Source organism: Odocoileus virginianus, chromosome 8 (genome assembly GCF_023699985.2).
Source record: "Odocoileus virginianus isolate 20LAN1187 ecotype Illinois chromosome 8, Ovbor_1.2, whole genome shotgun sequence".
In the NCBI taxonomy this organism is placed as follows: Eukaryota; Metazoa; Chordata; class Mammalia; order Artiodactyla; family Cervidae; genus Odocoileus; species Odocoileus virginianus.
The window spans coordinates 26831277-26851371 of record NC_069681.1 but is presented as its reverse complement, the minus strand read 5'-3'; the positions used below and the strand labels follow the sequence as shown (position 1 = coordinate 26851371).

Genomic DNA, 20095 nt, shown 5'->3' with positions numbered 1-20095 from the left:
CCCTGTGGCTCAGATGGTAAGGAATCTGCCTTCAATGCAGGAGACTCAAGTTCAAACCCTGGATGGGGAAGATCTCCTGGAGAAGGGAAGGGCCACACACTGCAGTACTCTTGCCTGAAGAATTCCACGGACAGAGGAGCCTGGAAGGCTACAGTCCATGGGGTCAGGCTTCATTAAGGCAACGATAGCATGAGGACAGCTCTCCAGTGAGTTTCTGCGGAGAGCAAGGAACATAAGGATTTAGCAGGATGGTTTGGGGAAGCTCAGAGCTCACATGGAGTTCAGACTCTGAAGGCAGGGCCGCTCTGTTGTGTTAGGACAGCCAGGCAGGTCTAGCGCAGCAGGCACGGAGGCGTGCCTGGCTCAGCAGCCAGGGAATGGTCAAAATATCACGCTCGGTTGTTGTTGTTTAGATGAGTGGAGTAGGGGTATGAGAATTAGGATTAGGATAGAAAAAACTAGGGCCAGGACTCCTCCCAGTTTATTGGGAATTGATTGTAGAATTGCATATGCAAATAGGAAATACCATTCGGACTTGATAGGAGGGGGTGTATTAAGTGGGTTTGCTGGGGTGTAGTTACCTGGGTCTCCAAGTAAATCTAGTGCGAATAGTACTAATGATATCAGGGCAAGGACTAGAAGTAGGACAGCTAGAATATCTTTAATAGTATAGTAAGGGTGGAATGGAATTTCTTCCGCATCTGATGTAATTCCTGTTGGATTACTGGATCCTGTTTCATGAAGGAAAAGTAGGTGGACTCTGACAAGTGCTGCAATAATAAATAGGAGAATACAGTGAAAGGCAAAGAATCGGGTTAGGGTTGCTTTGTCTACCGAAAAGCCCCCTCAGATTCATTCGACGAGGTTCGCACCAATGTATGGAATTGCTGAGAGGAGATTGGTGATGACTGTTGCTCCTCAGAATGATATTTGTCCTCATGGTAGGACGTATCCTATGAATGCTATGGCTATTACTATGAATAGGAGAATTACTCCAATGTTTCATGTTTCCAGAAAGGTATATGACCCGTAGTATAGGCCTCGTCCCACATGTAAAAACAGGCAAATGAAAAACATTGATGCTCCGTTTGCGTGTATATATCGGATGATTCAGCCATAATTGACATCTCGGCCAATATGAGTGACGGAGGAGAACACTGTTATTGTATCACATGTGTAGTGTATCACTAGGAATAGGCCTGTTAGAATTTGTAGGATTAGGCAGATTCCTAGCAGGGAGCCAAAGTTTCATCACGATGAGATATTTGATGGGGCTGGGAGGTCAATGAATGCGCTGTTTACAATTTTTATTAATGGGTGAGATTTTCAAATGTTGACGATTAGGGTTCTTGTAGTTGAATGACAATGATGGTTTCTCATGTCATTAGTCGTGGTTAGATTCCATGTGAGAATAATGATAACATACATTTTATTTATTTTAAGCATTATTTTTGTGATTGGTTTTGTAGGATTTTCTTCAAAACCTTCGCCTATTTGTGGGGGATTCGGGTTAATTGTGAGGGGTTGGTTGTGGTATTGTATTAAATTTTGGTGGGTCTTTCTTGGGTCTGATCATATTCTTAATTTATTTAGGGGGGATGATGGTGGTTTTTGGTTATACAATGGCTATGGCATTAGAGCAGTACCCTGAGATTTGGTTTCTAATAAGACTGTCTTAGGGGCATTTATTACTGGCTTATTAATAGAGTTTTCAATACTTTACTATGTGTTGAAAGATGAAGAGGTGGAAATTGTGTTTAAGTGTAATAATGGTTTAGGAGACTGAGTTATTTATGATACGGGGGATTCTGGGTCTTTTAGTGAGGAGGCTATGGGAATTGCGGCTTTGTATAGTTATGGTACTTGATTGGCTATTGTAACCGGTTGATCTTTGTTGATTGCTGTCGTGGTTATTATGGAGATTACTTGTGGAAATTAAATAGGATTATACTAATAAGGATTGTGACTAGGAAAGAGAGGAAATATAGTTTGATCAAGCCTTTTTGGCTTGTAACCATGGTAGATATTTGAATTAGTGAGGTTGTTTTGGTAGAATATTTTCTAGTCAGATTAGGTCTAGGAGGGAGGATGCTGACTTTCGACTTGTTGTTAGGTTTGTGTAGGGGGTCAGGTGACCCCAGGCGGTGTATGATTGTGGGAAAATATCCTAATATGTTAGAGAATTTAAAGGCGTTTGATGGGTAATTAAACTTTAGATTTTGAGTTATATTGCTAACTTCTAGTGCTAGAATGAAGCCTAAAATTGTCACTGCTAAGGCTGTTATTTTTAGGTAATGGGGTATTGTTATTTGGGTGATTGTTGTTGGAGGAATGTTGGGGATTTTTCAGGGGGGTTGGAGGGGGGGCTTCCCAGGTGGTGCTAGTGGTAAAGAACTCACCTGCCAAAGCAGGAGATGTAAGAGAAGTGGGTTTGATCACTGGGTTGGGGAGATCCCCTGGAGGAGGAAATGGCTACCCACTCCAGTATTCTTGCCTGGAAGAATTCCACGGGCTCCAGCCCATGGGGTCGCAAAGAGTCGGACATGACTGAGCGACTTATGGCACAGCGTGGGGGGGTGGGGGTGGGGATGAGTACTTGGGGCTGGGGTCTTGATCCTATCAAGGGTCAGTTGAACCTTTTTGGTCCATCAGAGTTGATCACAAAACATCTAGTATAATTTGTCTTCAAAAACCAACCCCAGTTTCCTGCGTGATCCTGCCAGCTGTATCTAATGTAAACTTTTCTGGGTCAGTTTCCTAAACAGGATAGAAATGCCCCAAGCTTTGATCTGCTTTCTGTGTGAACAGTTGTTGACGTTTATTTGCTCAGTCGTGTCCGACTCTTCTCTGCCCCCTGGACTGTAGCCCGCCGGGCTCCTCTGTCCCTGGGATTCTCTAGCAAGAGCACTAGGGTGTGTTGCCATTTCCTTCTCCAGGGGATCTTCCCAGCTCAGGGATGGAACCCGAGTCTCTGCACTGGCAGGCAGATTCTTTACCGCTGAGCCACCTGGGAAGCCCTTATGCTAACTGTGTACCTGTTCATTTTTCTTTTCTGCTTGTAGGCTGGAGCCAACGTCCTTCTCCAGGACGTCAATGGAAACATCCCACTGGATTATGCCATGGAAGGCACTGAATCGAGCTCCATCCTGCTGACCTACCTGGATGAGAATGGTAGGCTGATGTTGCGAGAAGCCATAGAACAGTAGATGAAGAGACAGAATGGTAGAATTCTTAGTGCATGTATTTTAGGCGCGCTTACATGAGTTCAGACAGATGTCATTCCCCTTGACTGTGAAACGAGGTCTCGTTCTGGGCCATGTTTCATAGTCATTGTCATCAGCACCGTTTGCAAGCTGGCAGAAATCTGGGGACCAACCATAAAGGGACCTTTTAACAGGCCCCCAAAGTCCCTAATTAGCGGGACTGGGTTTGTAATTATAATCTCTTGTCTGCTGGGAGGGGAGGAGAAGTGAACCAGTACAACTGAATTTTGGGCTAATGAGCGCGAGGTCGCGTGCAGTGTCTTCTCTTGGGAGAACACGTCCAGCCTCCTAAGCATCTCATGCAGGTGAGCGAGGGCTCAAGTCAAGGGCAGTCTGCGCAGCATCTCTGCATCCATTCCTGGGGACACTTGGAAGCTCAGCCCCTGTCAGAAGAAAGCCACGGTCAGTCCCGGCGCCATCCTGAAAAGCTGAGGCTGGGCACCCAGATGTATTCCCTGACAGAGAACGTTTAATTGCACAGCCCTGGTGTATAATTTCATGAGTAAGTCCAGCCTCGGCCAAGTGGGAGGCATTCAGAACCCTGAGTTCTATTTGGTCTCAAACTGCAGAAGTATGCCCTGTCTTTAGTTTTTTTTTCTTTCCGCGGTTCGCGTATAAATAACACCAAAGAAACTCCAGTCCCTTCGTGGGTGATCTTTTGTCAGGGAAACGGTGTAGCCGTGTCCAAGGGGCGCACCGTGCTGAGACTGTGCGCGTCTCGCCTCCCAGAAAAGCCGGCACAGCTGCCTCTTTGTTCTCTGGGCCCCGCACCTCCTCCAGATCGCGCCTCTCAAAAGGTTTATTCTGAGGATGGCTTAGAAGAATAATAATTAGTGCTTTGCAGCCATGGGTTCTTAAAAAAAAAAAGGTCTCATTAATTCTGAAAGCAAGGTAAGGAATGTTATCTTCACTGGAGACACTGCGAGCTGAGCTGTGGGTCACAGTGAGCTGAGCTTGGTCTGAAGGTCACGAGTCACATCCCTGGGGTGACAGGCGGTGCGATGGAGTCGCTCCCTGGTACCTGCTCCTTCCTGCAGAAGGGACCTCGGACTTTCTCACGTGTTCAGCTGTGACTTGTCGGAGTCAGAGCCCACATCCTCCAAAGGGAGCAAGCTGAAAGTTATGCACGTTCCACTGTTGGGGGGTTTATTATTCGGATCTTTGCAAAACTTGGGGTGCATCTAAGTGAAGAACAGGGGGCTGCCTGGGGCTGTCTTAATTAGCTGGGCCACGTTTGTAGCATGGGCTTCCCTGATAGCTCAGTTGGTAAAGAGTCCGCCTGCAGTGCAGGAGACCCCAGTTCGATTCCTGGGTCGGGAAGATCCTCTGGAGAGGGGACAGGCTGCCCACTCCAGTGTTCTCGGGCTTCCCTGTGGCTCAGCTGGGAAAGAATCCACCTGCAGTGTGGGAGACCTGGGTTTGATCCCTGGGTTGGGAAGCTCCCCTGGAGAAGGGAAAGGCAACTCACCTTAGCATTCTGGCCTTGAGAATCCCATGGACTGTACAGTCTGTGGGGTCACGATGAGTCAGACACGACTGAACGACTTTCACTTTCACTTTTGTAGTATAGTTTCCTGTTCTCATTGATCCGCTTTCCTAATAGCTACAGTTGTAGCTCTTTCTGTTTGGAAACTAAAATTAAGTATCTTCATTTGTAAAATAATTAGCGTTTCTTGTACACTTTTCCAACCCACGAGAAGATTTTGTTCCACGAGAACACTGAGTATTTGCTGGAGCCGTATCGCTATCCCATATAAAGAAAAATAAGTGCATTCCTGACTTTAAAAACGATTTAGAAAAAAAAAAGAAAGATGAGGGAGATACTGACTGGATGGTTGGGAGAAAAATCCATCACGATGCTGGCTGTCATAATCCGTTTGTGAAATGCATGTTTGCCAGAGCAAATTTGATTTAATATCTCTTACATTTTTAATTCTGTTTTCCATTTGTCACTGCCCCTGCCCCGGCCTCCGCCTTGCAGTCGTCTGCCCCTCCCTCGCCCCGTTCACAGTCTGGTTCCGTTTCTCCCTGTGTCCCTCCTTCTTATCTAGGTCCGCTGCCGTAGTTCCAGTAAATACTGTCTAATTCGATTTATTTCCTGCGCCCTCCCTCTTTGGAGCCCTTTCAGAGTGATCTGTTGTGACAGCGTGGGCTGATACTGTTAGAAATCTCTCACGTTCCACGATGGGCTGGTCCTCATTAGGAGCACTGCAGCCTTCTCACTCGGCGGCGGTGCTCCCGGAGTGTTCCCTCCGCGTCCCCCCGTTTCAGATCGGGGTGCTTATCTCGCTGTTGCATCAGGACACCTGTGGCAGGAGGCAGGCTGGGTCGTGAGCAAGTTGATTACGTGGAAAATCGCTGGTCACAAGTTCTAATTGTGCTGTCACCACCGACATACGCTGTACCCACGGGCACAGCAATTAACCTCGGCTCACTGCCTGAGCTTCCTGGGCTGGAAAACGAGACGGCCGAGGAGTTCTGACCGAGCATCTGATGCCTGTGACATCTCCGGTTTGTGGCAAAGCAGCTGGTGTTCGAGAGAAGCAAATTGATGATAAAATGAGCTGGCAGAGAAAGAAGCACTGCTGGAGGAGCTCGAGGTATCCAGGAAGGATGCTCACTGTGGGCAAAGCGTTGTGGTTCAGTCGCTAAGTTGTGTCTGCCTCTTTGTGACCCCATGGACTGAAGCTCACCGGGCTTCCCTATCCTCCACTATCTCCCAGAGTTTGCTCAAATTCACATCCACTGAGTTGATGATGTCCATCTCATCTTTTCTTGTCCCTTTCTCCTCCTGCCTTGAATCTTTCCCAGCATCAGGGTCTTTTCCAATGAGTCGGCTCTTCCAGAGTATTGGAGTTTCAGCTTCAGCATCAGTCCTTCCAATAGTCAGGACTGATCTCCTTTAGGATGGACTGGTTGGCTCTTCTTGCAGTCCAAGGGACTGTCAAGAGTCTTCTCCAACAGCACAGCTCAAAAGCATCAGTTCTTCCGGGATCAGCCTTCTTTATGGCCCACCCTTCACATCTGTACATGTCTACTGGAAAACATAGAGATGTGTTTTCTCAAGGCCCTGAAAAATAAAGCAAAACTCTTTTGCTTTGACCTACATATATCCTCACCTATAGCTCTTTCTCCTTTCTTTCAAATGCATCCTTTTAGAAGAAGGAGCTCACATATTATCTTCTGAGTTCCTAACCTTCTCCACTGAGCCCACTGACATTCAGCTTCTACCCCTACTGATCTGGAAACACCCTACCGTGACTGCCGCTGCCCTTGGTTCTCTGTCCAGCTGTCGCTTTTCTGTTTGGTATTTCCTCACCTCCCCTCCCGGTGACATTCAGTGACCTTGCTCATACTCTGCTCTGAAGTCTCCCCTCTACGAATGTCACATTGTTTTTCTCCTTTTTCTTACTTTCCTTTGGATGCACTGCTTATGCACCCAGAAGCCAAAATGTTGGTTGTTCCCAAGGCTTTGTCTTTGAGCATCTTCTCTCCATGCTGTCTCAGGCTCATCTCCCCCTTTCCTCAAGTGTTTAGCACCTTCCTGACCCCAGGGACATTCCTGAAGCTTAGAAATCTTTCCAGACCTTGTATGTGTAGTTTTGTTAACAGTTTTGCGTCTTTGACTTGGATGTCAGATAAGTTGAAATAATCTGTCCAACATGGACCTTCTTGTCCTTTCGTACTCCGTCTGGACTGTTTACCTTTGCACCCAGGAATCTGAGTGCTTGAACGTCACTCTTCTTCTCCTACATCCCTCCCATTGAATTGTCACCAAATCTTACAGATCCTTTTTCTCATCTTTCTAATATGTCCGCGTATGTCACCAGCCATGCTATCACTGCCTTGATTAAAACCCTGGTCTTTCTGTATATTTTGGCACAGTCTTAGACGCTAGTCTCCTTGCCTCCAGTCTTAGCCCTCCCTCTGTATTTTTCTCAGGACTTCCAGATTTGTCAGTCCCCAGATGACCTTGTGTATTCCTCCTGCTTAGCAAAGTTCATTCGGAATGCTGTTCCTGCACCAGCCCCTTCAGAATCACGCATTTTGAGGGTGACAGTGATCCAGCTTGCCGAGGACAGTCCTGCAGTATGCTTGTGGTCAGAGTTGGAGGAAAGGATTTGGTAGAGCTTTGTAACACCTGTCCGGCATCCCTGGTTTATTTTCTTTACTTCAACTCCTTTATTTGCCTGCTTAACCCTTTTTCTTTGAAGTCTTGGATCTCTTAGAAAGCTTACCATGAAGACAAAAACTGAAATTAGATGCAGTTCTCGGAGCTTAAGAATTCCCACTCTATGGTCATGGGATGGGTCATATCATAGCCTAATGATAAAATTATCTTTGAAAGCAACAGAGAATATCCCCAGTACAGGATTGATAATGGAGAAAAGGAAAAGCTGAATTGTTGCAAAACAATATTACCTTAATAGGGACAGTTAAGGAAAGTTAAGATAAAGTTCAGATTAACCTGAGATGTTAATGTCTTTTCCATTCCACATAAGCATTTATTGATATAATCAAATGTAATCAGGCAATAATAATTTGTATCACAGGTAATAACTTGTGCATCTCAGGTAAATGACTTGTTTCTTATGTTCTTAATTAAACAAAAAAAATTAGTAAACTCCAATCAAAATAATAAATCTAAGCAGATTGTTAGATTAATACACTTCAGTTGTGTCTAACTATTTCAACCCCATGGACTGTACAGTCCATGGAATTCTCTAGACCAGAATACTGGAGTGGGTAGCCATTCCCTTCTCCAGGGTATCTTCCCAACCCAGGGATCGAACCCAGGTCTCCAACATTGCAGGCAGATTCTTTACCAGCTGAGGCACAAGGAAAGCCCGCCAGAATCTTGTGTCCATGGGATATTCCAGGCAAGAATACTGGAGTGAGTTGCCAGAGGATCTTCTAGACCCATGGACTGAACCTGCATCTCCTGCTTTGGCAGGTGGGTTCTTTACCACTGGTGCCAGCTGGGAAGCCAATCTAAGCAGGCCAGGTATTAATTTTTTCAAAAAATCATATGAAAATAAAAAAGCAAGGATTGGCCAGTTCAGTTCAGTCGCTCAGTCATGTCTGACTGTTTGCGACCCCATGGACTGCAGCACACCAGGCTTCCCTGTCCATCACCAACTCCTGAAGCTTGCTCAGACTCGTGTCCATCAAGTCAGTGATGCCATTCAACCATCTCATCCTCTGTCTTCCCCTTCTCCTCCTGCCTTCAATCTTTCCCAGCATCAGGGTGTTGGGATGAATGTCCAGTGAGTCACTTCTTCACATCAGGGGGCCAGAGTATTGGCGCTTCAGCTTCAGATTGGCCAGTTACCCACCACAAAATAATAGGTTTCTTATGGGCTGTAGTCATCATGGTTGGTTTTTTCCCCCAGGGGCATCTTAAGAAATGAGGGAATTTCCATTCTATTGTTTTACCAAAAATACATCTGTGCTTTTTTCCCTGAACACATTACAAAAATCTAAAAGTTACATCCTACTTGGTATCATATTTGATTCAAAATCAAGTTTTAAAATAAAGGGATACACTGTTACATCCTTCCAGTCATATCTTTACAACCGTGATCAGAAATAGTTTCCCATAACATGTAATGTGAATAAGTCAGAAATGAGTGACAGCTAATTTCTCTTTTAATTTGTGTCTTTCATCTCAGCCCTATTCTTTTTTTATCACTCAACGTTAATTGCATGTTTAAATAATTCTCTAGAAGATGCATACCGTTTCAGTAAGCATGCAACATTTAAAAGTTAGCATAGGCATAGAGTACTGTAACCATCAGGCTTTTCTGCTACTTCAACATCGAAAATTGAACACTGACATCTGAGAGATCCATTCAGTTCAGTTCAGTCGCTCAGTCGTGTCCAACTCTTTGTGATCCCATGAATCGCAGCACGCCAGGCCTCCCTGTCCATCACAAACTCCCGGAGTTTACTCAAACTCAAGTCCATCGAGTCGGTGATGCCATCCAGCCATCTCATCCTCTGTCATCCCCTTCTCCTCCTGCCCCCAATCCCTCCCAGCATCAGGGTCTTTTCCAGCGAGTCAACTCTTTGCATGAGGTGGCCAAAGTATTGGAGATTCAGCTTCAGCATCAGTCCTTCCAATGAAACCCAGGACTGATCTCCTTTAGGATGGACTAGTTGGATCTACTTGCAGTATTTTCCAAATATAGCTCCCATGTCAAATTCCGTAATCCTTGAAGGAAGAGGACAGTGACAGTGTTGGGGGAATCTGTTAGTTCTTCCAAGATGACTTCTGATGACCAGGAAGCTGAGATATGGCTGGTGGCGTTTCTCATTCCTGTTTATGCTAAACCGGGTTTACCTTGAACAGAGTGTTTGACATGAGCTACACTTTTCAAGTGTTGCATTTGGCTTCATTTTGTTTGATTTCTCCCTGCCTCCTCCTTATTTGAAGGAAAACATCCCTGAATTCAGCGTGGCACGTGATCCTTGGACCAGAAGGCTGACTAATACTAAAATAACGGGTCCCTTTCATCAAGTGCTTCCTGCAAGCTGTGTTTTCTATGCTGTGTGTGTTTTGACTCATTCTCATGACAACTAGTGGAATAAACTGTCAGCCCCTTTTGCAGATGAGGAAACTGAGGCAACAGATAAGTTACCCGACCCCATCAGTACAAATAATAAGTGCAAGACACAGCACTGAAGCTCTAGAGCATCTCTGCTCTGCGGTTCGTCCATACTCAAGAGAAGGAGGGCTGCAGTGAGCCTGGCATGGTGTGCTCATGGGGACATGCCCACCAATGGGCACTGTGCCAGTCTCTGCAGGGCAGCCAGGTCTTACAAGTGTTGCCACTAGCTTTGTTCCTCTGAGACGTGTGTTATTATCTGTGATGGAGGATATGGAAGACGAGGCTACTTCACTTTCCCAGAGTCCCACCCTGGAGAAGTCAGCGGTCCCGGGGAGTCAGAGGACCGCACTATTGTTTTTGGTTGAGCCCACTGCTGTCTCTCCATTTTTGCATCAAGCTTTCAGTCAGATGAGAGAGAAAAATTCTCAGCAGTGTAGCTGGTTCACAGCAAACACTTGCTCAGATACAGATGTCATCTCATCTCACTGGCATCATCTTCACCATCATCAACATCACTAATATCACTATTTCTATTATTATTACTTTCATTTGGAATGAGGTGGATTATTTCCCCTTAGGAAACACCAAGTATGTCCAGGAACCAGTGCTAGGAACAGGGGATGCAGAAATGCAGAGATACATGCTACCATGGGGATTACACCACCATGAAAGCACAGGTTGAAATGAATACTGGATACGGGTATGAACAGGCCTCCCTGGTAGCTCAGCTGGTAAAGAATCCATCTGCAGTGCAGGGGACTTCAGTTTGATTCCTGGGTCAGGAAGATCCCCTGGAGAAGGGATAGGCTGCCCACTCCAGTATTCTTGGCCTTCCCTGGTGGCTCAGATGGGAAAGAATCTGTCTGCCCTGCGAGAGACCTGGGTTTGAACCCTGGGCTGGGAAGATCCCCTGGAGGAGGGCATGGCAACCCCCTCCAGTATTCTTGCCTGGAGAATCCCAGGGACAGAGGAGCCTGGCAGGTTATGGTCCATGGAATCGAGAAGAGTCAGACATGACTGAAACGACTTAGCATGTGCAAATGAATGGTGCATTTATCCAAACATTGGTACAATACTATTTTCTATAATACAGCCTTTATCCAAAATTTTCCACTTTTCCCACTAAATCCTTTTTTTATTCCATTCCTTTTAGAAGCAGTTATTTTAAAGAGAAAATCATAAGGAACAGAAAGCATGTCTTTAAACTCATTTCGATTCAGTCCAGGGACTTTACAATACTTTGGGCAGTCTGTGCTGATGATTTATACGAAAACAGAAATCCACAGAGAGATCCCCATGGCTAAGGCATTCTATCATATTTTGGGATATAAAAGGAAAATTATTCAAGACTATCCTCTGACTGGAAGTAAGACTGCATGCCAAGAGAAACAGTTATAGCTACTTTGAATGAGAATTCAAAGCAGAAGAGGGGCTTCAAAGAGGAGCCTTGAAACATACAAGATAAGATGGGATTTTTACCCCCAGCAGCTGAGAAACAGCTCTACATTGTGTCTGAAAGGCTCTTCCCCCCTCCCTCCAGGAGTGGATCTCACCTCACTGCGGCAGATGAAGCTTCGGAGACCGGTGAGCATGTTAACAGACGTCAAACACTTCCTGTCCTGTGGAGGAAACGTTAATGAGAAAAACGATGATGGCGTAACACTGGTGAGTCACAACGCTTCACTAGGAGACATTGCTTACGTTGCAAATGTGCATTGATTTGAAAAACATAGAATTGGTTATCATTAACTCCTAAATATGGTTTTTTATTTTTCTGATTATATCAGTAATACATAGTTATTGCAGAAATTTTGCAAAACAAAATGCTAAAAGGAAAGTGTAAATAACTTATACTGTCACCCAACATTTATCTGTTGATATATTCTCTTTAAGCCTTATGCATGTTTTTCCTACAAATTTAGAATAATTTTTATATTATTTTTGTCAGTGTGATTTTTGAGCTGGAACTTACAGGAGACTGTTTTCGTTTTAAGCAAAAGAACCTATGTTACTCTGATGAATGAATTTCTAAATTCAAACAAACGCATGCCATTGCTTTTTAATGCTTTCAGGCACAGTTGCATTAAATTGAACACAAAACAATTAAATGTGGACTCATTTGGATGTAAGCACAATGTCTTATCATCACAGGAAGAACATTTGGTCCTATTGACCCATAAAAATTACTTGGATCGGGCATGCTGGGGTTAGAATTAATTATTATGGAGATGAATGTGTTTTCTCAAGAAGGTAAGCTATAGAAGCAAAAGGGATTAGAAAGCTTTGAAGCAAGGGGTGCACAGAAGCAGTTGCAACCAATTTTAGAAAATGATTCTGTTTCTACTATGGGAAAATATGGTGTGTGGTTGAACACAGTAGATGAAGAAAGCAGTGTAACTGAATGAATAATAACTGTGTGAGACCTGATACCTTCGTAGATTTATTAAATGCAAATTAAGTGCTTTGAGACTTCTCAATAGAGTTAGCTTCCTGGACATCGATGTCGATCTTTGGAATATAAATTTCAGAAGACTACCGAAAATGGAACTCTAAGCTATAAGAAAATAAAGCAGTTTTAGAGTTTATGGAAAAATAACACATTCAAATGGAAAAAATATTCCAACTAGTTTATCGAGGAAATATTTACTAACTGCATCCTGTGTACAAAATCATAGTGAACAAAACCACAAAAGTCCTTTTGTCTTTGTCGGGGGCTCACATTTCTTTGGGGAAGGCATACACTATGCAGTGTAAGTGGGCTAGGTATATAGTGCATTAATAGTACTAAATGCAAATGAGAAATAAAAACAAGACTGAGACATGGTAGGTATACAGCTAGCATTTCTGGGTAGGTAGACAGATGAGATCTCACTGACATGACGAGCTCTGAGTGATGGGCTGAGGGAAGTCTGCCCACACTGCAGGTGTGAAGGAGGGGTACTGCAGGCTGAGCAGTGGATGTGCAAAGGTCCTGAGGCAGGGCCGGGTGTGCTGTGAGTAAGGGACAGCTAGGAGGCCTGCGTGGCTGGGCAGAGACAGCAAGAGGAGGCGGGCACCGGGACCGGACCACCCCGGGTCTCCTGGGCTCGTGTGAGGGCCGTGGCAGTTACTCTGCGTGAAGCAGGAGCGCGCTGGCGAGTCCTGACCGAGACGTCGTCGCTTCGGATCTTCACTCCCACCGCTGCAGTGAGGATGCACTCAACGGGCAGGAGTGGAGCTGAGAGTTCAGGGAGGACGCTCTCCTCCAGTTGACGATGCGACTCAGACCACAGGCGCTGCGGTGGTGAGAAGTGGTTCATTTCTGAAGTCCACGTTAAAACAAGATCCACCGGGATTTCCTGAGGGAAATTCAGTGAGAGAGGAAGAAAAGACTTTAGCGTGACTCTGAACAGCTGGAATGATGGAGTTGACACCAAATGAGATGAGAATGGGCTGAGGGCAAAGGAAGTGAGGGTGGATTCTGGAAACGTGTAGAAGTGCCTCTTAGCCATCGTGATGAAGATGCTGTTTGTGGCTGGTTGTTGAGTCTGATTCATAAAGGGTTTCCTAAAGGAGATCAACCCGGAATATTCATTGGAAGGACTGATGCTGAAGCTGAAGCCCCAGTACTCTGGCCACCTGATGCGAAGAGCCGACTCATTGGAAAAGACCCTGATGCTGGGAAAGATTGAAGGTAGGAGGAGAAGGGGACGACAGAGAATGAGATGGTTGGGTGGCATCATGGACTCAACGGACATGAGTTTAAGCAAACCCTGGGAGATGGCGAAGGACAGGGGAGCCTGGCGTGCTGCAGTGCATGAGGTCGCAGAGTCGGACACGAGTTAGCAACTAAACAATAACAACTAGTGTCTGGAATTTGGGTGCTGTTTAGACTGGAGAAGCGATGTTGGGATCTTTAGCATGTTTGTGCAATTGAGGCCCTTGACGCTGGGCCGGGAAGATCCCCTGGAGGAGGGCATGGCAACACACTCCCGAATTTTTTCCTGGAGAATCCCCCTGGACAGAGGAGCCTGGTGGGCTACAGCTAATCTGATAGGAAGGAAAGAGGCTTGGGGACGGGACCGTGGCGCATAGAGAGAGGAAGATCCTGGAATGAGGGGGGAGTGGAAACTCCCAAGGTGGGAGGCAAACCAAGAGAGTGAGGTGTCCTGGGAGCCCAGTAAGGAAAGCGGGAGGAGAAGGAATGATTCACTGTCAGATAAATACCGCTGAGAAGTCAAGTGGACAGAGACTCGGCTGCCAGATTTAGTAACTTGGAGTCCTTGGTTTTCTCATCAGGGCAGCTTTGGTGGAGCGATGGGATCAAAATCAGACTGGAGCGGGCTATTTAATGAATCGTCTATTTCTACTGTATGTCTCAGGGGAGAAAAAGAAGGTACAGTCTGTTCGTAGGACATATATGAAATTAACCTTAAAAATGCATTCCAGTATACAGTAGGTTCAGACAGATACTTACATAGAATGCCTACCATAGTCCAACTCATTTTGTCAAAAAGTGCCCTGGTGGATGCCAGTGCCCGAGGTGGGGGTGCAGAGGGGGGAATGGGGAGTTAGTGATTAATGGGGGTGGAGTTTCAATTTAGGAAACAAAAATTCAGGAGACGGATGATGGCGACAGTTGCACAGCAACGCAGTGTACTCAACGCCACTGAACTGCACGGTCAAATATGGTTAAAGTAGCGTGTTTTATGTTACTTTCACCACAGTAAAAACATTAAAAATAAAGATGATTAATAGCTGATTTAACACTTGAGCTACATTAATTAAGACATCCAATTCATAGTAAAAACCCAATGGACTCTCTGTTTCTTTGTTTGGCAGAAGATATTACAACTTCCATGTTTTTTTTTTTTTGAAATCACAGCTAAATAGAAATAGCACACATGTTCAAATTCCTGCTAAATTAAAATGCTTACAAACTTCAGAAGATAAGCTGTGGAGAGAATCAATACACGGCAGTAAATTGCTATCATTTCCAACCGTCTTCAATTTTGACATTCCTTGTGACTTTTCTTTTTTATTGAACAGAGAACACAAACGTGGCATGTAATTATTCTGTAATAACTAAATCTAGTTTTATTATCGATGCTGTGATCATCTTTGAGCTTCTTACAGAGAAGGTAACAATGAGCAGGAGGCAGCCCTTCCCTGAGAATCACAGCATTTAGCAAGCGGCAGCCTCTTTGATTCCTGTGTCTAAGTTGGTTGGTCAATTATGTTAATAGTTCGAGTTGTCTTTCTGTAAAGGGTATGTGTATAGTGTGTGCTTGCCTATTGTTGCTGATAATGATAAAAAGAAAGTCTTATCCACATACGGCTTCTGTGTCCTGAGGTGGAATTTCAGTTGTGATTCAAAATTAGGCATTATACCCCATGCTATTACGCCGCAAAACAGATGAAACTGTCAGCGAAAAACTCAGTGAAGATCTACTCCTAGTAAGATGGTTTTATGCTGCTGCTTTTTCTTCCTTTTTAGAATATGCAGTATAATAACCAAATGTAGGATAAATCTTTTTAACATTTTTTATTTCATTTTATTTTTACTGGAACATAGTTGATTTACAAGGTTGTATTAGTTAAAGATGTAAAGCAAAGTAATTCAGTTGTAGACGTATATATATACACACACACACACACACATATATATTCTTTTCTGGATTTTTTTTCAACTGTATGTTATTTTAAGATACTGACTATAGTTCTCCATGCTATATGGTAGAACTTTGTTGTTTATTTACTTTATATATGTGTATATATATATATATATAGTATATTTATATATATTATATATAAATACATACATAAGAATATATGTATATATATAAAGTATTATATATACTTATTGTACATATAAATATAAATATAAATTATATACAATAATTATATATATAATAGTTTTATAATAATAGGCTTCCCAGGTGGCCCTGGTAGTAAAGAACCCACCTGCCAGTGCAGGAGACCTAAGAGACTCGGCTTCAGTCCCTGCGTGGGGAAGATCCCCTAGAGGAGGAAATGGCAACCCACTCCAGTATTCTTGCCTGGAGAATCCCATGGACGGAGGAGCCTGGTGGGTACAGTCCATGGGGTCACAAAGAGTTTGATCCTGTGAACTTTGCATCATTAGTATCAGGCACTAACCACCTAGTGAACCTATTATTCCTGCAGGCTTATACCGCAAGGGAAAATCTGAAAGCCACTTGCTAGTGCTGAATGCGCAAGAATTTGCCAGTCACTGACTAATGATTCAGATAATATGGAATAAATTTAGAAGCAGGTGAAAAATGAATTCTTTAGGTGAATATGTATGAAAATTCATATTTCTCTAAAATATCTGTGGATGCATCATATTTGATAGAATGTTAATGAGATGAAGTTTGTACGTAACGAAGTGTGTCAAGATTAATGTGAAACTTAACTTCTGAATGTTTATGCCTTAAGTTAGATTAAATATATTTGTTATTCTAATGTAGTTGAAAGTACATACAAAGTATAAACATATAAATGTCACTGTAGATTGAAGAGCATAATTAAGGCCAAAAAGCAAAATTTTTGCTGAATTTTATCAAAATTTATATTTAATAAACCCTTTTGACTTTACTGTAATTTTGTCTTTGTAATAAAAATGGAAAGGAATTGTGCTACAAAATTCTATGCTTCAAAACCTAGAAGACCTTGTTCTTACTACTTTTAGTTTTTCTTTTTCCTTTCCTTATAGATCCTTATAGATCTTACTTATTATTAATTAATTATTATAATTAATTACTATGATCACAAAATCAACCATGTAGTTACTTAATAACCTAGTTTAAGTTGAGTGTGATGATACAGTTAAGTGAAGTGTTAGTCACTCAGTCCTGCAGACTCTTTGCGACCCCCTGGGGGGCAGCCTGCCAGGCCCCTCTGTCTATGGGATTTTCCAGGCAAGGACCCTGGAGTGGGTTGTCATTTCCTTCTCCAGGGGATCTTCCCGACCCAGGGATCGAACCCGGGTCTTCTGGACTGCAGGCAGATTCTTTACCGACTGAGTTATGAGGGATGCCTGAGTGTGATGACAACTTAAATCCGGTTGCCTTAGACGCAGAATTCCCCTGCAAGAAAACTTTGAAAACTTCCTCCATACCACGATCTCATCGTGGTAGTTCAGTTTGCAGTAAGAAACGAAACCAGGAAGACAGGATGGGGGCGGGGTGGGTGGGCTAGAGTGCGGCTCCCCTCACGGATGCGTCAGGAACACACCCTCGGATGCGGAGGATCTCACAGGGCACCAGCTGAAAGCTGGCAGGCGTCCCCCGGCACCGGAGAGGAATGTACAGATCCTCGCAAAACCTGGGAGGGTGAAGGAAGGAGGGAGGAGGAGGAGACTGAGCAGGACCAGACCTGCACCCGTGACAGCTGCGGAACCGAAGCGGGGGTCCGATCCCTCGTCGGGGCGACAGTTCGGGACAGAGGGCAATAGGAGGCTCCTGGAGAGCGCAGCAGCTCATCCGCGACAGTCCTCAGACAATCCTGCCCACAGCACTACATACCTGGACAGGGACGCATGTCCTCTGGAATGCACGGCGGCGGCCGGGAGCTGGGGCTTGGGGATTGGAGAGCAATCCCAGGGCAGGATCTGCTGTTGACTGCAGGGAGGTGGCCCTAGCAGACTTGAGGGAGGAGAGTGCGGTGGGGAATGCCCTCGGAGGAAGGCCGGGCAGCCATGGAGGCCAGGCGATGCTGCTGAGTCACGCCCGGGGCCAAGCCATCACTCCCGTCTTTCTCCACGTGGCTGCTGCCAGCGGCTGGTCAACAGAGGACCACAGAGAGGCTGGCACTCTGTGCTTGATGTGCTGAGCGATGGAGAAGGGCCCGGGCCAGGGGTACCATCTGAGTGCCTGCTGTGCGGAGCGATAGAGAAGGACCGGCCCCGGAGGCCAGGCCTGCTAAGAGACCTCATCCGAGGCCCCTGACGTCCCTGCACGCTTGGCGCTGCAGAGTCCCCACGGTCTAAGCAGCGGGACCACCGCCACGCTCGCTTCTCACTGGGGCAGAGCTGCAGAGGTTAGCGAAAATCTCCGAGAGGGCCGTATCTCCTGTGTCCCTGGCGCTGCCAGAGTCCCCGCGATCCAGGCAGCTTCGCCGCCTCCGCGCTCAGCCCTCACGGGGGCAGACCCAGGTCCTCCAGGCAGTCTCAGGAGCAAAGTCCCGTGCAGACACGCGGGCGGCGGTGGAGGTGAAAGCACAGCTTAACCCCAGGGGCGGTGTGGCTAAGGAAGGGGACGGAAGAGCTTCCCACCATCTGGCCAAGCTGTGGATTAAATCCACACCATCAACTCGGCAGACTCCGTGTCTGTGGAATATATAAAAAGACTGAGAGTTCCTGCTAAAGAAAACATCCTAGCTTTGGCAGCTGTAGACTTTGGAGGCAAGAACATGCAGGAATGGGGCCAGGTTAGAGTCTGGGCTGCCCCCACAGCGGGTCTAGAGACCCGTGCAGAGTTGGAGGGCATCCTGGGGAGCTGAGGTGGGCTGTGATTCCCAGTGAGGGGAAGGATGCTCTGACAGCTGAGATCTAAGAAAAACACTTATTATTATTGTATTTTGAGTCATTCTGTACTTGATTCTGGATTTTTTTTTTTTGTTTTTCTGTGGTTGTTTTATTTTTATGATTAATTCTGTTTAAGCTTTTGAGAATTTTTTTAAATCACACTTTTTATTTTCTTTATGTACTTCATCTACTTTGGCTTTTTGTGGTTCTATGGGTTTTTTTCCTGTAATTTTTGTTGTTGTTGTTTGTTTTTCTTACTGTTCTTTTGCTCTTGTAGTTGTTCTTTAATACATGAAGTATTTCTTATATACTTCTGTTTAACTTTGCTTTCCTGTTTTTTTTTCTTTTCTTCCTATGCTTCATCATGTTTGTTAGATTGTTTTGTTTGCTTTATTCACCGGTTGGCATTCTGATTTGGTCTTGTTTTCTGGTTTATGTTTTAGTTACTTTTGTTTTTAATTGGCCGACATTATTTTTAGTTTTCTTTGCTCACCATGTCACTTTGTTTTCTTTGAACTATTGTGGTTGTCTGTGTGTATGTGTGTGTGTGTGTGTTCCTTTGTTGTTTTTTTTTTTTTGGTCTGATTTTTACATTTACCACTTGTCTGGGGTTCGTCTTTTGTGTCTTGCTTAATTTTTTGTCTTTGTGTGTTTCTTTTAATCCCTTTTAATGCCATAACAAACATCTTGTGGAATCTCAGTTCCCCGGCCAGAGATCGGACCTGAGCCTCTGGAGTGGGACCAGTGAGTCCAGAATTAGCCTGGACTGGTGAGCTCCTGACCCCGGGGAGTACTAATTAGTGAGAACTCCCATGAAGGCCTCCTGCTGGATCCAAGACCCAGTGTTACGCAACTGCTGGCAGCATCTGGACACCTCACCCCAGCACCACGCGAGACAAACACACAGAGTCAGCAGACAGGCTTCCCACAGGCACCCCGCCACACACCACCCCACACGCCCTGCCCATCAGAGGGAAAACTCACCTCCTCCCACCAGAGCGCAGGCACAAGCCCCTCCCAACATGACGCCTACAGAAACCGCTGGGCCACCCTCACCCACCAAGGGCAGAAACCAAAAGGAAAAAGAAATACGGCCCTAAAACCTGGGAAGAGGAGACCTCAAACACAGTAAGTTAGAAAAAAAGCGAGGAGACAGAGACATGTTGCTCAAATGAAGAAACAAGGTTAAAAACTCACAAGACCAAATAAATGCAAACTACCTGAAAAAGAATTCTGTGTAATGGTAGTAAAGATGATACAAAATCTGAAAAATAGGTAGGAAAAAATGCAAGGATTATTTAACACATATAATGATGACCTAGAAGAAATAAAGAATAAAGAGTGACAAACAACACAATTACTGAAATTAAAGAAACTTCAGAAGAAGTCAATAGAGTGAATGAGGCGGAAAACAGATAAATGAGCTGGAAGATAGGACGGTGGAAATAACTGCTAACAAACACAATAAAGAAAAAGAATGAAGATAATTTAGGATACTCTCAGAGACCTCTGGAACAATATTAAACATACCAGCATTCATATTATAGGGGTCCCAGAAGAAGAAGAGAAAGAGAAAGCGTCTGAGGGATTTTTGCAGGGATTATAGTCGACAACGTCCCTAACACGGGAAAGGAGATAGCGAAGTCCAAGAAGCGCAGAGCCCCGTACAGGATAAAGCGGCGGCAAGTGGAGAC

The 20095-nt window shown here is 44.8% G+C and overlaps 1 protein-coding gene and 1 long non-coding RNA gene across 8 annotated transcripts in view; one reads left to right on the top strand and one right to left on the bottom strand.

Annotated features, from left to right (window-relative positions):
- Positions 1 to 20095, top strand: part of MYO16 (myosin XVI) — a 499683-nt gene that overhangs the window by 186656 nt on the left and 292932 nt on the right. For all 7 annotated transcript variants that reach the window (XM_070471419.1, XM_070471420.1, XM_070471417.1 and 4 more), the window contains 2 exons: positions 3063 to 3171; positions 11415 to 11539. In XM_070471419.1, the coding sequence (XP_070327520.1) occupies positions 3063 to 3171; positions 11415 to 11539 (234 nt within the window). The remainder of the gene's footprint in view (positions 1 to 3062; positions 3172 to 11414; positions 11540 to 20095) is intronic.
- Positions 3224 to 11509, bottom strand: LOC139036313 (uncharacterized). Its single transcript, XR_011489042.1, has 2 exons — positions 11428 to 11509; positions 3224 to 3646 (listed from the first exon to the last, which is right to left on the bottom strand). It is a non-coding gene; the product is annotated as an uncharacterized lncRNA (long non-coding RNA).